The sequence below is a fragment of the Patagioenas fasciata genome, chromosome 13 (genome assembly GCF_037038585.1).
Source record: "Patagioenas fasciata isolate bPatFas1 chromosome 13, bPatFas1.hap1, whole genome shotgun sequence".
Lineage (NCBI taxonomy): Eukaryota > Metazoa > Chordata > Aves > Columbiformes > Columbidae > Patagioenas > Patagioenas fasciata.
The window spans coordinates 10516350-10533248 of record NC_092532.1 but is presented as its reverse complement, the minus strand read 5'-3'; the positions used below and the strand labels follow the sequence as shown (position 1 = coordinate 10533248).

Here is a 16899-nt window from a genome sequence, read left to right as displayed (position 1 = left end):
TTTTACAATATATTGCCTCCTAGCTTATATTCTCTTTTCTCCACTACCCTTACAATAAGCATTACAGCACTTTAAAATTTGCATTTTGTTTATACAAAGCTTCCAATTCTTTTCATTAAGATTTAATTTTTATCTACTTGGTAAAGATTAATTTAGCCCATATGCCTGGACTGAGCTCATATACTATCTGATCCAGTCACACATCAAAGCAAAACGGTTTCAAACTGGCCTAGAAAAATCACAAAGCTCTGATTAGTTCCAAATGGAGCACTTTGTTAGCAAGCTGAATGGTGTTAGAACCAGGGAATCTGAGCAAAGCTTTCATTCCAAATTTTAAGTAATTTTTTCCACTGACTTAAACATACCAATACTGCAAAGGTTTGGATTTGTTTGGGAAAAGTAAAATAACAAAAAACGTTTTGCAAAGCAAAGTTTCATTTCCGAAATAGTAACAGCTTTTTTTTTTTTTTTAATTTGATGCCAAACAAAACAGAGGAGCAATAACCCATCAGCTACAAACTGCAGAAGATACCAGCCTGGCAGAAACATTGGCAAAAACTGAACAGTAGATGCCTAGGGAGGACTTGTCCAAATTCAACTGTAGAAACAAAGTGTCAGGAAAATTCTGGAGGAACATCCACCATATATATCCAAACACTACTGTAATCCTTAGTTTGGGCTCAGCACAACCAACTACTAACCAGCACTCAGATTCTGAATAAAGAACAAGGCATTCCTGTGAGATAAAGATTCTGAAACATGGTAAGCAAATTGCTTTGGACCTTTCAGGATCTGTAACATCTCTGAAGAAATGACATTAAGGAACAAACATCTGCTGTTCAGAGAACTGTTAAAGGCTTGTTTACTAAAGTAGTGAGAATCCACAGTAAAGGTGGATAAGCAGGCGCCACAGAAACCAGAAAAGTTCAGGCAATATATCTAACAAACCACAGGAGTGCCATTTATAAATGCAGAAAAATTCACAGATCACTCAAAGTCTAAGAGGGCACAGCATCAGGCATTTAAGCAAGAGACTTGGGATTTTTCAACCAAAATCATTTGAAAACATCAACAGAAACAATCCACAAAGACTAATCAAACAACAGCAACCTCAGAGAGTTAAAGCAATAGACATTTTTTCACTATACCTAATCTTACTCTTAGTAAAGCATTTTGTAGGGGGGCCATCGAAAAGGAAAGCCCTGTTGCACCTATCCATAATTTCATTAGATTATTCACAAATTATTTAAGCACTACAGAGGCCTGTAGGCTTATTCAAGGACATGAGAAGACGCACCACCCACATGAGTGCGGAAGACATTCTTAAACTATTTTTACTCAACTATAACTTTGTGTCTGCTCCCTCCACAGCAAAGCATCTGGCTCACAGATGAACTTCTGATTTTCCACATTAAAACCTAGCTCATCTCTTGAATTTCAAGCAGTGGCCATAACCAAAAATAACAAAGACAATTCGTCACTACCTAATGACCAAGGCCCAGTCTGAATTCTTCTGTGCCTCATTCACCATAGTAATAAAGACAGTATCAGAAGTGGGAACAGCTACTGAAAAGTGCATCCTTTCCAACAAGCACCAGACAGAAGGATCAGACCACTCCAACACCAGGAGGTAACTGGGAAGAGAAATAATTGCTTTGGCTCAGGGGTCAAAGACAAACATGTCAAGGTATCAAAAGTCATTGCTAGAATTTTAGCCATCATCACATTTTTCCCTTTTTCACCTGCCAGCAGACAATGATATTTTTTCAGCAGAGTGCAGTGATTGTCTTCTCAGCATCACAGATGGACCAATGGGCATAGATCTTCTTGGGACAGCAAAGAAAGTTCTAGAAAGCTCTCCAAAAGCTTTGATCAAAAAGCATATAGAAATTAAATATATATATCTCACAACAATATTACTGGGAGTGGATACTTCAATAGGTGGAGTTCCTCTTTCAGCCACTGTCACCTGAAGTGGCTCTGCTGTTGTCCAAGGCTGTGGAAGTCAATATGGAAAATGGTAAATCCGGAAAGTCAGATGCAGTAACTGCTTCCTCTGCTCCCCAGGGACAATTTCTCACATTTAATACAGCAAAGGCTTTCATAAAAATAACAGGACTGATAGGAATCAAACTTAATGTGGTAAGAATTTTACCAAAATGGCAATTATATGTTCCTTTTAAAAATAACTAAACAGAACACAGAAAATACATGGTTTAATAGCAAAGTATTTGCTGACTTAGTTTGAAGTAGAGCCAATACTAAAAATCAGCATAGCTTACTACCTAAAGTATAACATGACTTATAATTTAAGGAAAAAATTATATAGGATGAGGGAATAAAATACGTATTTCTATACCTAGTTACTTATGAAATTTAAGGTCATGTATTATTCAGGAAAAGTGAACAAAATAGAGAAGCAATAAGTTGGTTAATTAAGATCCTGGGGCCACAGCTAAATGCCACACAAACACATTCTCCCATTGATCTCGTAGGAAAACTTTGTCACACGAGTTCAGTTTTCAGAAGTGGCCAGTGACATGCTGGGAAAGTGCCACAGATAAATGGTTCTGCCAATACTTTGGAAGTCTCCATTAAAAAAGGTTTTTCATCATAAACTGCCCTTCATGCCTGAGGCTGCTGCAGATAACATGTAAGGGTGCACTGAGGAATTGGAGTACTGAAAAAAAACACCAAAACATTTACTGCTCTCAGTTTCATATTAGTGAGTATTAACAGCAGCTTATTTTGAGGTTAACACCAAGGTGTTTAACACAGTGCGATCCTGTTTGCAAAAACGCTCCAGCGGAAGCTTGATAGCATTGACAGAGCTCCTGCACGTTTCTGCAGATAAGCTGCTATTTCCCAACACAAGGAAATAACTCCGGTTCACAAATAACTTGAAAAAAAAAAAAAAGCATCGCTAACACTCAGGTGTCAGTCTATTGATGCATGAGATTGTTCAGTAGGTTGAGTCTGAGCCAGAAACAAGAGGACGCAATGAAAGGACCTGAAACTCAAAATCTATCAAGGCTACAAAGCCACGAGAAGCAAGACTGAGCAAACATCTTCCCCTGAACAGTAACAAGCCCTTAGTGTGCCCAGCTGCTTGTGAAACCAGAGCCTGCAGTTCTGCATTTGCTTATATATGCAAATACCTGACTGTTCTCCCAGTAGAAGAACAAAATTAGAAACTACTCCTTTCGAAGATTAGGGCTCTTCCACAAGGATGTTTACGGAACACTCGCAAACACATTCCATTTTACAAGTATCTAGTAAAGCCTCTAGCAATGCTCAATGCTTAAAACTACGTGTGTAGTCGCTTTGTTGGACTGGGACAAAAATGCAACTGGAAGTGTTTGGCTAGAAATTCATGCACTAGCCAGGGTCTACAAAAAGCAGATGTAAACACCAGGTGCAATCACATCAGGTGTGTCCCTGTTTCTCAGCAACTACAAAAGGTCCCACACCTGTTCTCAGAGGAAGATGGTAAAAAGGTATCTGGCTTTGAACACAAAGAGGAAAGAGGCAATTCCCAGGGAAACAGGATAATCAATCAGATGCTTCTGTCCTGTGAGACTGTTTCCTCAATCACACACCTGCTACAAGGCTCTGTTATAAATTCAGTCAAGCAGATGGACCTAAAAAGGTCAGGGTTGTATCTTCTAGACTAAATAATTTCCACTAAAAATCCTTTGCTTAAAGAACTGTGAATATTGTGTTAATACTATGAACAAATCCACCAGAGTAACCAGATTTTAATTACATTGTGCTGTGGTTGCCATTTAAGACAGTTAAACAAAGCATTTGAAAACACACGGTAACAGTCATTTGTGCAAAGATGTGCACTCACCCTGTAAGACAAACAAGCGAAGCTTTGCTCTGCAAAGAAGTTTCAGAATTCTTCAATATTAAGTAATGCAACATTTTCTGCCACCACTACAGTCTCCAACAGTTAACTGTAGGAGCTTGCCAAACAGGCAGAATATATGGGATTTCCTGCTGAAGAGATACACTAAGTTTGAACCCTAAAGGGAAAAACTATAAAAGGCAACAGAAAAAAAAAAAAAAAGCAGCACCATTAATACAATAAGCTACAAAATAGCATCTGTTTCATCTACCTGATCTTCCACAATTTTGCTGTGGCTGACTGGCCAGGCTGCAACTGCAACTAGTTCACTCTATGCTAATTCAAGGCACTTTAATTCCAGACTCCTGGTGCATCAAGCATATTTCCAAAAAGGCAGATGACAAAATATTTTTTTTCCCTTCAAAACAAAAAAGAAATCACATCTGAATTTTACAAACCAATCATTAGAAACACATCAAAGCAGATAACTGCTTATAACCAGCACTGATGTACAAGCATGTCCCTGTTTTGTAACCTGAATGCCACCAAAAGCTAAAAGCACTGCTACTGGAATGGAAGATTATCTCTAATTTCCCAAGAGAATCCAAAGTGTAACACTGTCCTATCTCATATAAAGGCCTTTAAACCTTAATAACATCTGCCTTTAAAATGTTAATATTACACTGACTTTAGAGCCACCCTACATGTTGCCAGCATATGGGTGGAAAATGGATCCGTGGGGCTGGTATGTACATTTGGGAAGTAAAAGGACAGTCAAAGCAATTCCAAAATCTGCTGAAGTATAATCCAAGCAAGAGTACCGTAAACCTTTCCCTGGCCAAATGGTTCATTGTCGCTCTGGCCTCTCCTGCAACAATTCACAAAGTTGGCAGAAGTTACCTGACAAGTCACAAATTCACTGAATTTTATTTCTCCCTTCTCAATATCTGCTTAAGTAATGGCTTAAGTGCAATACAACAGGTGGAAAAAATAAGACACTGAAAAAGAATTAATAATATGCACAAAAAAACGTTCATTTGCACTATTTATCATGACTCAGCATGTCTTTAAAATTAAGATCTTGCTCTTAAGTAATTGATCTTATTATTTCTGGATCACTTCAGCTATTTACAAAACCCCTGAAACCCTACACTGTCCAGAACACCTGTTAAAAAGTTTATCCCTTCCAATACTTATTATTGGATAATCATACCAATGACACCAAAGGAAAAATTCTTTTTAGCATGAGGCAAGAGCAAGGAATTCAGATGTTTGCTCATTGCAAAAAGAAATCAGAGCTGGAGCGTATCAACATCTCTCTCCTAGATTTAATGCTCATTTCAAGTCTAAATGGGACAGGAGTTGGACTCAATGATCCTTGTGGGTCCCTTCCAACTCCAGACATTCTATGATTCTGTGATTCAATTCAACTCGCTCCCACTCTTTTGCTTGGAAGTAAAATCAAACTCTAGTTTAAGCGTGACAATGGTTTTCATTTGGACAGATGAATTACATCTAGCATTTCTGTAATAAGACTCTGTGTGTTCACAGGAACTCTTATCTATATTCTTGGGAATAGCATTTCTATATTTACCTTATTTTTTTAAGGAGAAAGAGCACTCAAGAGCAAGTAATAAAACAGATACTGCCGTATTTGAATGTAGAAGATGACTACACACACACATCTCTTTACCAGACCACACTTCAAACTGTCCCAAGTACTGCAGCACTGAAGTCCAGAGAAGAATCAGAGCTCTACCCTGCTGGAAAGAGGCACACCTAATATCCAGCTAAAAGATTACAGGATCTGAGTTTTAGCCACTCAAACATTTTTAAAAAAACCACTAAGCCAAATGGTGAAATACTTCCAAACAAGGATGCTGTTCAGTATCTTTGAAGTCAGACACTGGAACGTTTGTTAGGTGTGGTTAACTACACTGGCTCTGCTTTTCCAGGCAGAATCTGCATACAGCTCCTACATTGATTCAATTAAAACAGTTTGAGGTCTGGTACAGTTCAGAACATCCAACACCTTACAACAGGCATTTTTATATCAGAGGAGATGAGGCCCACTGACAACTAACAGTTACAAGGTAATCAGTAGGAAAAAAAAAAGTAAATTTAAAAGGTGAAGTGGAACACACTCTTCAAACAAAAACGTCATTCAGAGTGCGCAAAAAATGGGAAAACAGTTCACGGAAAAAACATCATCATCATAAGCTCAAAACAATTTTTTTTTTGGCTGCTCTGCCCCTGATGTTTGGATGTACAGTCCATTTCCCCAGCAAACTAATTTAAGTTCTTAAAGTGAAGTTCATCACGTAACATCTGACAAAGTGAATTTGGTGGTAAATAATGCTGTTTCTGCATGAGACTGTTGTCTTCCAGGATTCCTTTACGTGTTAAGCTCATTTCTGAAAATTCTACATGTTTGAGGCTGAACCACCTTAGAGTCACAAAAACTCTCCAACAAGAATATCAGTAAGAAATGAGCCAGAACTGGAAGCCTCATTTTCTTACCTGGAACATCAATAGGTGTGTGTAATCCATGTTGCCTCAAGTACCCAGAACACCAGAGGGACAAAGATTGACACATGGCACCAGCTGGACGCTCCAAGACCTGTCCCTGCAGCTCCCAACAATCATTTCATGTGGTTTTGGAAAATGAGATCATTCTCGAGGTAGCAACTACTGATACCGGTGAGTAAACACCTCTAATCCTAGCTAGCAATTTCTATTAACATGGCAATCTAACTCTATGAAATACTTTCTGTGGGTTAGGAGGCTAAATATTAGGTTTTTATTATTTATTCTATCCCTACAAAGCTAGGATAAAAGCCATAAAGGCAGCTGACATAGATCACTTACCACCTAATCTCCGTACTCTGTGAAGACTAAAGGACTTGGTTTCAACCCAACAAGTAAGACTTTTCCAGCTCATCATTCCACAGACAAAATTTTCTGAAGCTGGCATATGTAATTTCAATCACCTGAAGCAACCAGTACAGAAAGGTGAAGGTATTTGAAACAGGCTCCTCAGAACATCAGCTCTACACAGCTCCCAATACATAGTCTAGTTTTTTCTAAGTTTTAAGCAAGCTTATGGAATTAGCAAGAGTGAAAAATAGCATCTTATGCTATAAACTTGAAATAGACATCAGTGCAGTATTTGGAAGCTGAGTAGGCAAGAGCTCTTCTTCCCATTCACAAGATAAACCTGAAACAGCCACGGGACTACAGTGTCACTGACTTAGATTTTCTTTCAGCTGCAAACAAACTGTGGTCAGACTCTGGTTCTGCAGAGGAAGCCACCACCAGATCATGGCACTAACAGCACCAAAGAGCAGGTGCTAAGCAGCCAAAGCATTACCTTATTTCCCTATTTTTACAGAATTACCTCAATAAATAGATGAAACAACTCAAAGAAGTGCAAGGTGCCAGATTCATTAATAAGTTCTCTAGCTCTGGAAGTTTTGTCCTCAGTATTACCAACACATGTAGACTTCTTGAGAGAAAAATTCAGCCCAAGAAAGAGTCATATTATTATGTCTAGATGAGCACCAGTATCCAAGTACGTCCCGGTATATCATTATCTACAAGACATAAGTGTTCTGTAAAGACAGCATCACTACAGCCTCAGAGCAATCAAAAATGAATAAAACCATTAAGTTTTCACCCATAGCTAAAAGATGTTGTTTGCCATCACAAATTGCACACAACAAAAGTTGGAACGGGTGGTTCACAATGTTGGGAGACAGTTCTGAGATATTTCTCCCCTCTGTGGGTCACAAATTCAGTAGTGGCAATTCCACATCAAAGCGCCTGGATGTGTAGGTGCTCAGGAGATATTTGGATACTGGTTTTCATGTGCCCTGGTGCTTCCAGCTCCAACTCCTGCACGAGAGGAGCAAAAATTTGCAGCTCTAAGGACTACATCAGCACAGAAATGAGCCTTGGAACGCTTGGCTCTAGTGCTGCCCAGAAAAACATTCTCTCCTTTGTGGCAAAAGTATAAAAGGCAGCTGAATAGAGAACTTAAGGTACAAAACCAGCCTAAAAACTCAGTCGCATCATTTCCAGTTAAAAATAAGACCATTATTGTTAATCCAAGAACAAAAGTTTTTAAAGACCCAATTCTTTACGCATGGGCTTTGTCTGAAGACAACTTGCACTGTTTCAATTAAAAAACCCCAACCAAACAAAACACGTACATCCTCCTTATATTTTATGCCTACAAGCAAGAAGTTTGAAGAAGCCACAACTCGAGTCCTGCAAGTGTTGGCACCATTCAAAATGAGAATACCAGACAAGAGGCAGAAATTATCTTTAACAGAGACTAAAGCAATAGTCTGCTGTGGAGAGAGCACTGTTCTCCCTACTTAGGGCAAGGAAACTTCATGTTAATTTTGTACTAACAAGTGGAAACCATACATCTAATAATTACTGACCTACTTCAGGCCAGTCACAGCCACCTGTTCCTGTAAAGATTCATATAATCCCAGAATAATCTCAAAAAGCACAAGTTAAAGTACAAATATATGGGCAGCTGTTTTGAACCTCCTTGTAGTCAGCAGTTGCAGTAGACAGTAAAAGACAACAGCAAAAATCAGTGGTTTGCATCACAAACCAACTTTAAATGCATTCACCTACCCCAAAGCAACCTGAAGAATCATGGAGTGCCTACAGTAATTTTGTATCAACTCTTCAGCCTCTTTGCTGTTACACACAATCTATTAGTGAGAGGTTTCGCTGTAAGATGTGAAAGGGATAGGAGATAGAGGACAGCAAGCTCCAACCCTCTGGAGAAAACGCTGTAGCAAATGTCAAGTTGGGTCATATTTTAACAGGCCTGACTAAAGAGAAGTAGTGCATTTCCATTTGTTTCTGCAAAGAGAACAGTGAGCCCTGTTCAACTTTGTTGCATCTCCCTGAATAAACAAGTTAATGTAAATTATAAAGAACTGTAAGGGACCTCTAGTTATACAGAAAACCAGATAGTCACACAGGGTTAGTCCCTGTCCCACACAGGGAAACACAGAAGGATCCCTGGTGCTGCTCCCCATTCGCACTTCATGACACATCCACTCCATTCCAGCTCCCAAAAGTTTCTCAGGACCTCAAGCAGTGACCACTCCAGCTCATTTTCTAAGGACGAACTCAAAGAAGTTCACCCTTGAGAGTTTAGTAGCAGCATTCATGTGGTTTAACCTCAAGTACCCGCTCAGCGTAGCTCAAACTGGAGTGAAGCAACAAGAATGATGAGAAAGTGCTGGCTCGAGGGAAGAAATTCTCCAGCTCTGAGGAGCACGGGACTCTTGGCAGGAGCAGCTCAGCTCGCTTTCCCTTGACATCTGCATTGTTTTTTTCTAGGTGATGTTAGAACACAAGTATTGTCACAACATAACTTGGTAACATCACAAGATCTAAAGTCCAGAGCATTGGAATTTATTTGTGCATATTTAAACAGGGCTGAATGGAGAAAGACTTTTTTTCCACTTGCTTCATCCAACTTCTGTTTTAAGCCAACTGCCTACTCTAAAAGTAGCAAAATTACCCAGCTATCAACATAAAATAATTAATAGTCTTAAAAAAGGAAATCTGCATCTGTTCAAACAAAACACATATCCAAGAGACTGTGAAAGCAAAGTCATCCTTTTTGTTCCCTCTCAACTATTCTGTTCTTAGCAACCAGTATTCTTCAACCGCATTTTTTTTAAATTAGTTTTAAAGAGGCAACCTTCAATGAGTTCACAAGAAAAAAGGCACTAATCAAATTCCTGTCCTGTACACCTAATTGCTGGCACAGAAAATGGTTGGATGGTTTCTCCATCCATCTTAGATTGACATAAATAGTGCCGGAGTTTTTCAGCTACACAAATCGCGCACTATTTGTGAGGCTTGGAAAGCAAAATCTAAAAAATGCTCCTGCCCACGTAATTTTACCTTATTTTGGGAAAACGTATGATTTACAGTCTTTCCTTTCAAACCTGGGTTCCGTGCATCTTTTGAATAACAGAAGTCACAAGTAGTTAAATATCTGAAAGGAAGCTTTTTCTGGTTTTAATTAAGCCCTTCTAGCCCTTCTACATTCCATATAAAATATTTTACTCACGTAGAGGTTTAAGCTGAATAAAAAGACATTACCATACCCTGTTCTCTCCCCTTAAAATGTCAGGAACAAGGACTGTTTAAAGGTATAGGAAGGGACAATTAAGAGAAATATGAAGTTTACTAATACTCATCTAAATTTTACAATTAAAGCAGTGGTATTCAAAGAACACGAAATTGGAAGGAAATTTGTACTCTGGGGAACACTGAGCGTGCATTTCCATCTCAGTTTGAAATTCAGTGCTCAGTTTAATGAAATCTGTACTGAGCTCTCAGAAACAGCTTTATTTAGGATACTACTCCAATACAGGGATTTTTGTAGCCTTCAGGTATACACCAGATCTCCCAACAGAACGGTAACAGATGTATTTGCTGACTGAGCCCGTAACATCCTCAACAGCTCCAGCCTGTTAACTGATCACACACACCCTTAGCTGGTGCTTAGTCTGAACTTTGAAGCAGGTTAAATTCAGTCGACAGTTTGACTCCTTAATTGTAGCAGGCTAAGAGCACTTAAGAAGTCAGTAATATATCTAATTAGTAACAGCACGTCTAATAACGTTACTGTCTAGCTAAATTGCTGGCAATTGAATGAAGGAACAGCAAGCTAATGATGGTGAACCACTGACACTAAGATCAATACCCGAGATACAGGGTGACAGGCAACCACAACGTTTAAGTTTAGTATCAGAAACTCAACGTGTTTGCCCATCGTTTGCCTAAACAAAACCCAGACCCACCAAGATGCCTTTGCCACTAAACAGCTCCTTCCCAGGCTCATCCTCCTTTCCAGCTACTTCCAGGGAAACTTTTAAACAGATGCTTGTTCCTAAATCTAGAGATATTATTTGTTTGTTGCCTCTGCTACATCACTGGTCTTCCATGCAACTGGCAAGGCTGTCCCCTCAGTGGGAAACAATCAGTTAAGGTTTATACAGCTGCCTGTTCATCTGCTTGTGAACCCCTCCTCATTTAAATGTCATGAGCCCATCAAAACTACACACATGCTCACTTTCTGCCCTCAGTTGACCACTCTCATCCTCAACCAGGCAAGTGATCTCTGCCAGTCATTACAAGAATGCCCCCACTACAAGAAAGGTTTAAAGTCAGAGCTGAAGATGACACACAGCCTTGCAACAGTGCCATTACAGCGTGCAAAAGCAGGATACCCACCTTATGGCAGCCAGGATATGTTGCCATGGTGTTGAGGGTAGAGGTGCTGGGATTCTTGCTGGTGCTGGCCATGATATTCTGGATCTGAGTGAGCTCCTGCCTCAGCACCTGTTTCTGGTGGAAGCTGAATGCCGGGTGGTTGGATGCCATGGTGAAAAGCAACAGGAATTCATCCCCCGTGCGGCCCTCGTTGAGTTGCAGCCCATAGTTATTGATGACGGAATCGATGTGGGTGAGGGTCCGGAACAGGACCCCGGCCGCCTCTCGGTGGGCAGACCCGAGCAGGGCAAGGGAGACCAGAAGTTTGCTGCGCACCACCTCGTCCGTCAGGTTGGTGAGGCTGCCCAGGTCGGCGGGGTTGTTGGCCTTGATCTCGGAGTCGCGCAGAGAGTGATAGTCCTTGCGGGCCAGATCCTCCAGGCAGGCGCCCAGGAACCGCAGCTCCAGCGGGATGCACAGGTCCAGGAGGCCGCACAGGAACTCCACACGCTGCGGGGAGGGCAGCTCGGAGAACCAGCGGTACACGCTGTCCCGCTGCAGCCGCGGGCACCGTTTCTCCACCATGGTGCTTCGCCTCCCCCCGGCCCGAACGGAGCAGCCCCTGGGGCGGGCGGCGGCGAGGCCGGGCGGCAGCGCCCCGCCACCCCCCGAGCGGCCCCCTCCGCGCTCCCGCCCCCCCGGCAAACCCGCCCCCCGGGGGGCGAGGGGGCCCGGCGGCGAGGAGCGCGGGGGGCAGCCCCCGGCGGCGGGCAGGGCCGGGCCGGGCCCCCCCGAGGGTGGGCTCCGGGGGAGCAGGCCCGAACGCTGAGGCGCGGCCTGGCCGCGGGGTCCCCGCCCGGTAGGGCCCGACGGCTCCGAGCAGGCCTTTGCGCTCCCGCGTCCTCCCTCACGGGGCGGTTGCTTCTCTCAGGCGACCGCCGGCCGGCTCCATCCTCCGCGCAAGCCCGTCCCGCCGCGCTGGGCCCCGCCGGAGCTGCCGCCACAACCGCGCGAAATAATCCCTCGCTGGAAGGCAGCGAGCAGGCGGAGGAGGACGACAGCGAGACCACAACGCCGCTCCGCGGCGGAGGGATCCCGCGGTGAGCAGTCCCACAGCCGGGAGCGGAGAGGGGGGGGAGAGAAAGAGAGGAAGGAGCGACCGAGCGCCTTCACTCCCGGCCTGACCCCGCGGCGGGCCCCACCCACCTTCCTGCCGATTGGCCGAGACATCTACGCGCACCTGCGGATTGGCTGCCAGTGCACTTTTCCCCACCCCCTTCCTCGCGCACGAAAGCGGGATCCAGGGGGCTTGTCAATCCCCAGCTTTTAGCCCCCCCCTTTAATCCCTCCCCTGGCGCTGATTGGACGAAAGGACGCTTAAATAGGGGAGGGGCGGGGAGCAGCGTCTTTTGTGTGCGGGCGCGGCTGCAGTTTGAGGGGCTCTGGTGGGTGTTGCAGTGGGGTGGTCGTAGTGCTGTCACCCTGAGGTCACCTCGCACAGGAGCTGTGGCGACTAATTTGGGCCTGGGGCTGCCGTCCTCTCCCACCCAGGGCAAGAATTGTCCCAGTGCCCCAGAGCGGCATCTCAGGGCACGGTCCAGACTGACTTTAAGTCGTGTGGCTGGCTTCGTTCTCTCCCTCGTGGTCGGTGCATCTGCTGATCTGAAGAACACTACCCGTGCGCTTTGCTGCCTCCAGTGTGGCACATGCCTTTTCCCTGATTCTCCGTCAAAAGCACCCTCATTTTGTCAACAAGGAGCCATGTGGAGAAGAAGGAACGGCCATGATGCTCTTGCCTTGGCTGTTTCAAGATGGCAAGAGCCTCAAGAATGGAGCAAAGGGGTGCATGATGCCAGAATCCCAGCAAAGCCTTTGGCACCAGCATTTTCTGGTCTCACCAAACCAAGCCATGCTCTCAGTTTGGCAGTTAACTTCAGGTTGTCTTTAAAAACTGTGTGGAAACAAAAGAGATATTAAATGCCTCTTAAAATAGTAATTTTTTTGCCCCACGCGTTCCCACTCTCCATTCTAACCCAGGATTCTGGCTGATGCCAGCGTAGCGATGCACATTTTGAAGCATTTTTATTATCAGCTTTGCTTATGGATTGCATGGGCTGCATCCAGCGACCAAGAGATGAACGCATAATTTTGTTTTTCATAATGTTTGTCCATGGGACTCAGCTGTGTATCTCGTAGCCCAGCAGCCAGGCTGTGCATCAGCCAGATAAATGATCCGGGTGGAGATCTTTTAAGTGATGCTGGCCAGGAACAGCATTTTTAAATGCGGCCCCAGGCAGGCAGAGGATGATTCCAGACTTGATCTTTATATGATTGTAATCTTCTTGGAAGACGGACCGCATCTTTTCTCTTAGCAAGTGCAATATTGCTGCAACTCAGATAAACAGAGGAGCTAACGTTGATGTTTTAATAAGCAGAACTGCATTTTGTCTTGAGTTGATCTTTATGGGGTGCACACGATGCCCAAACACAGGGGGGTTTCTGTCGCGTGAGTTGTGTGAACACTTGTGTTGGTACCGTATAAGAGAAAAAGGCTGATTCCTTTGGGGGACAGTTTATTGGAAATCTCATTATACACCTTGTGAAGACAAACTGCTGCACCACAAAAATTCCAAATGCTGGTAGTTTATCCTTTTTTATTTCCCTGTGGAATATCATAGATTATCAACTGCATTTATTGAAGTCCTGCCGAAATGCAAGAGCAAGCAGCCAAAGGACGTTCGCTCACTGGGGCTGCATAATGTTATATATTATAAAGCTACACAACTCTGCTTCTGTTTTGCAGATTCCTGCTGTGGGAGGGTCCTTGAAAATCCCACAGGCTCTGCGTGTCCTCTCCATGCAGCGATCTCTGTCAAGTGCAAACCATGTGCGCTTCCTTTTCCTGCCGTGCCCAGCATTGTCCATCAGAGGACGGGATACGCAGAAAACAGAGGAAGGCCTCTCAGCCCCTCAGGAAAGGTTTGCATCGAATCACAGCATGGACAAGGCAGGAGGCATCTGGACACAGAGTTCTTTGGTGGTCTTTCTGCTTATTTTGGTGTCTTTATCCCAGTGTTAATCCACCCCGAAAGTGCTACACTGTGCTCAGAGTTGGGTATCGGATGATTGCCCAGTCTGCGGCAAGGTGAAGCTTTAAACTTTTCTGCTTGGGAACTAGGGCTAAGCCTGAGCCCAGATAAAAGTCTGAATGGGAATTTTGCTGCTAAAGAGTGAGTCTGTGGTTTACAGCCAGAGCAGCGATTGTTTGTCTTGAGTGCCAGACAGGAAGACAAACTCTAATCTGGAGTGCAGTAGATGAACTGGGAGCATTTTCTCTGATTAGAAGTGGTTTTGGATGAAGCCCGAGGAAACCGAAACGAGAGTGACATATAATTCTGTCACAAGCCACCAAGAATTCCTGGCTAGCCAGTGGCAAAGCGAGGAACCACTCTCAGCAAGATAAATCAACTTGGGAAGAGCTCGTGTTACCACTTGCTCAAGAGAGCGGGTTGGGAGTGAAGGTCGTTCTGGGATGTCTGTGCAGACACGTTTCCCCTAAAATCAGAGCCCTCTGGGCACCTAAACCAGCTCCTTGTCTCATCCCCAGATCGTCCTATTTCCAGCATCTTCTCTCTTTCTGTAAATTCTCCTTGTTCATGTTTGAGACAAACAGCTGGGAGAGATATCTTGTCGGAATAATCAGTAAACAATAACTGAGAGCGACGTTGTTTTCTTCTTTTTGTATTTTCAGAACATGCAGCAGCTGTCACTGGATGTCTCAGTCAGGAGAGGGAAGAGGGTCCATTTCTTCAACACTGGACACATCTACTTTATTTCTCACCTGCTGAACTCTTGTACTCGGATTTCCTGTGCAAAAGGAGCTATTTCACTTTTTTATCCCTCCACAGAGTCAACAGTAGAACTTCTGCCGCTGAAATGAGAGGGGAAGCTTTATTTAGGAGGCTGCTTGTTAAAAGGCCATTTGAGTTACCCAGATCAAGTTCATGCCCAGTGCTCCCAGCCCACAGGACTCCTCCCCAAGAGCCTTTTCAGAGCTTTTTTCTATCACCTTTTAAAAGTTCCCCAGTTCCTTTAGGAGGCTGTTCGGTGCTTGTCATTGAATGGGTGGAAGCTTCTTGCATGTTTGGCGTTTTCTAAACCTCACAAATTTGGCTTAAATCTTAGCACTTCTGCCAAAAAACCTGGACATTCTGAAACTTCTCCCCATATGACTTGCAAAGCCATAGGTGAACCTGCTGCTGTCTTGGTCTCGCTGAGTATGAGTTCATCAGTTGTGACAGAACCCCTTCCCTCACATGGGTTCCACCCAAAGCCACCTCTCCTCCATTTTTGGGATTGAATGCCGTCCTAGGACATTATGCTGAGAGAAAACATACTTCTGTATATCGAGATATGTAAAACCTGTGTCCTGCAGCTCTACCCTAAACCCCCAGTTCTCCTTTTCTGCTGGGATGCAGTGACAGGAGCAATCGCTTTGCGTTCTGTCTGCTCCGTTATAAGGAAAGGCAAGATACATGTTGCTGTTGTGCATTCACACAACTAATTCTGTGAACAGGGGTTGTTTCCTGAAAAGTTTCTCACATGTGCTGCAATTGGAGCTCTTGGTTTTGAAAAAAAAAAAACAAAAAACCAAAAAAACAACAAATGCCAGCTTCGAAGCACATGGAAAAATATCACATGGGCTTTGGGAAAAGGGAAAAAAAATAAAGAAAGAGAAAAGAAGCCAGATGTTGGGCCTGCAGCATCCCTTGCAGTCTGTCCTTCAAATAACGAACCGAACGTGTCTGGTTTGCGCAGGGGTGGTAAAAGGTGTCCTTGCTGGGACAACAGCAAAAGCCGTATAGATTAAAGGATGTGTCGGGATGCGTGTGTGCGAGTGTCAGTGCCCTCTGCTGATAGACTCTGGCAGGCACAGACTTGCCTTTAAATACGGATTTTTCTTTTTTTCTTTTATTTTTTTCCCAGCTGAAGGCATACAGCACAGATGCCTCTCCCTGGGAAAAGGCCCCCTCTCCGTCACCACTTTGCCTCATCCGTCCCCTTTCAAAACTCAAATGCGACTCAGCCCTGAGCTCCCCTGGCTGGGTGTTCCCTGTGTCCCTTCCCCTACGGAACATTGTCCCTCGTGTCCCCAAAAGCCAGGCAGACCTGGCTCTGTGTGGTTCCCCGTGGGGTTTGCCTGAGCATGAAAATCCACAGTCCCTGGCTGCCAAAAATTCTTCTCCTGCTCTGTTCCCTTCCTCCTTACATCTGTCTTAGAAACCGTGGCAAAAGGAACATTTTTGGTTTTCTCTCTTTGGCTGCCCCTGTTTGGGCTGTTCCTGCCTCCCACACTGGAAGGATGGGGAGGTCTCAGCCTTTGCTGAAGCTCCAGCCTCCCTGTCCCCACCATCCCAGGGCAGCTCTTTCCTTTGGATTCCTGCTCTGAATTCTTCCTTACTTTAATCTCACCCCAGGAAAGCCACATTTTGGGTGACTCTCGACAAAACAAGTCTGTGTTGCAATCATTTTCAGTTGCCTTTTGCAGCCGCTTGCCGCCTCCTGGGCCAGGTAGCCAGGGCCAACACTGGCCCCGTGTCCAGGGTGCTGCTCTGGTACCTTGGGAGAGATGTGCAACAACTCGAAATGGAGTTATCACCTTCTATCCGCAGCCCGATTCCAGCTCTAATCCCTTATACAGAGTTAGTTTACTCTTTGCTCCAGCCAAATCACTTTACAGCTGGCAAGCAAAGTCTGGAAGTATTTATTTGACTATTCCACTGACATTC

At 43.9% G+C, this 16899-nt stretch overlaps 1 protein-coding gene and 1 long non-coding RNA gene across 2 annotated transcripts in view; one reads left to right on the top strand and one right to left on the bottom strand.

Moving 5' to 3' along the window:
• ZCCHC14 (zinc finger CCHC-type containing 14) overlaps positions 1-11830 on the bottom strand; it is a 49431-nt gene extending 37601 nt beyond the window's left edge. Inside the window, exon 1 of the mRNA XM_065848056.2 lies at positions 11132-11830. Coding sequence (XP_065704128.1) covers positions 11132-11695 — 564 coding nt within the window. The 5' untranslated portion in view covers positions 11696-11830. The remainder of the gene's footprint in view (positions 1-11131) is intronic.
• A 70-nt stretch (positions 11831-11900) lies between these two features.
• Positions 11901-15857, top strand: LOC136107189 (uncharacterized). Its single transcript, XR_010652249.2, has 3 exons — positions 11901-12210; positions 13914-14089; positions 14862-15857. It is a non-coding gene; the product is annotated as an uncharacterized lncRNA (long non-coding RNA).
• Positions 15858-16899: the final 1042 nt, after the last annotated feature.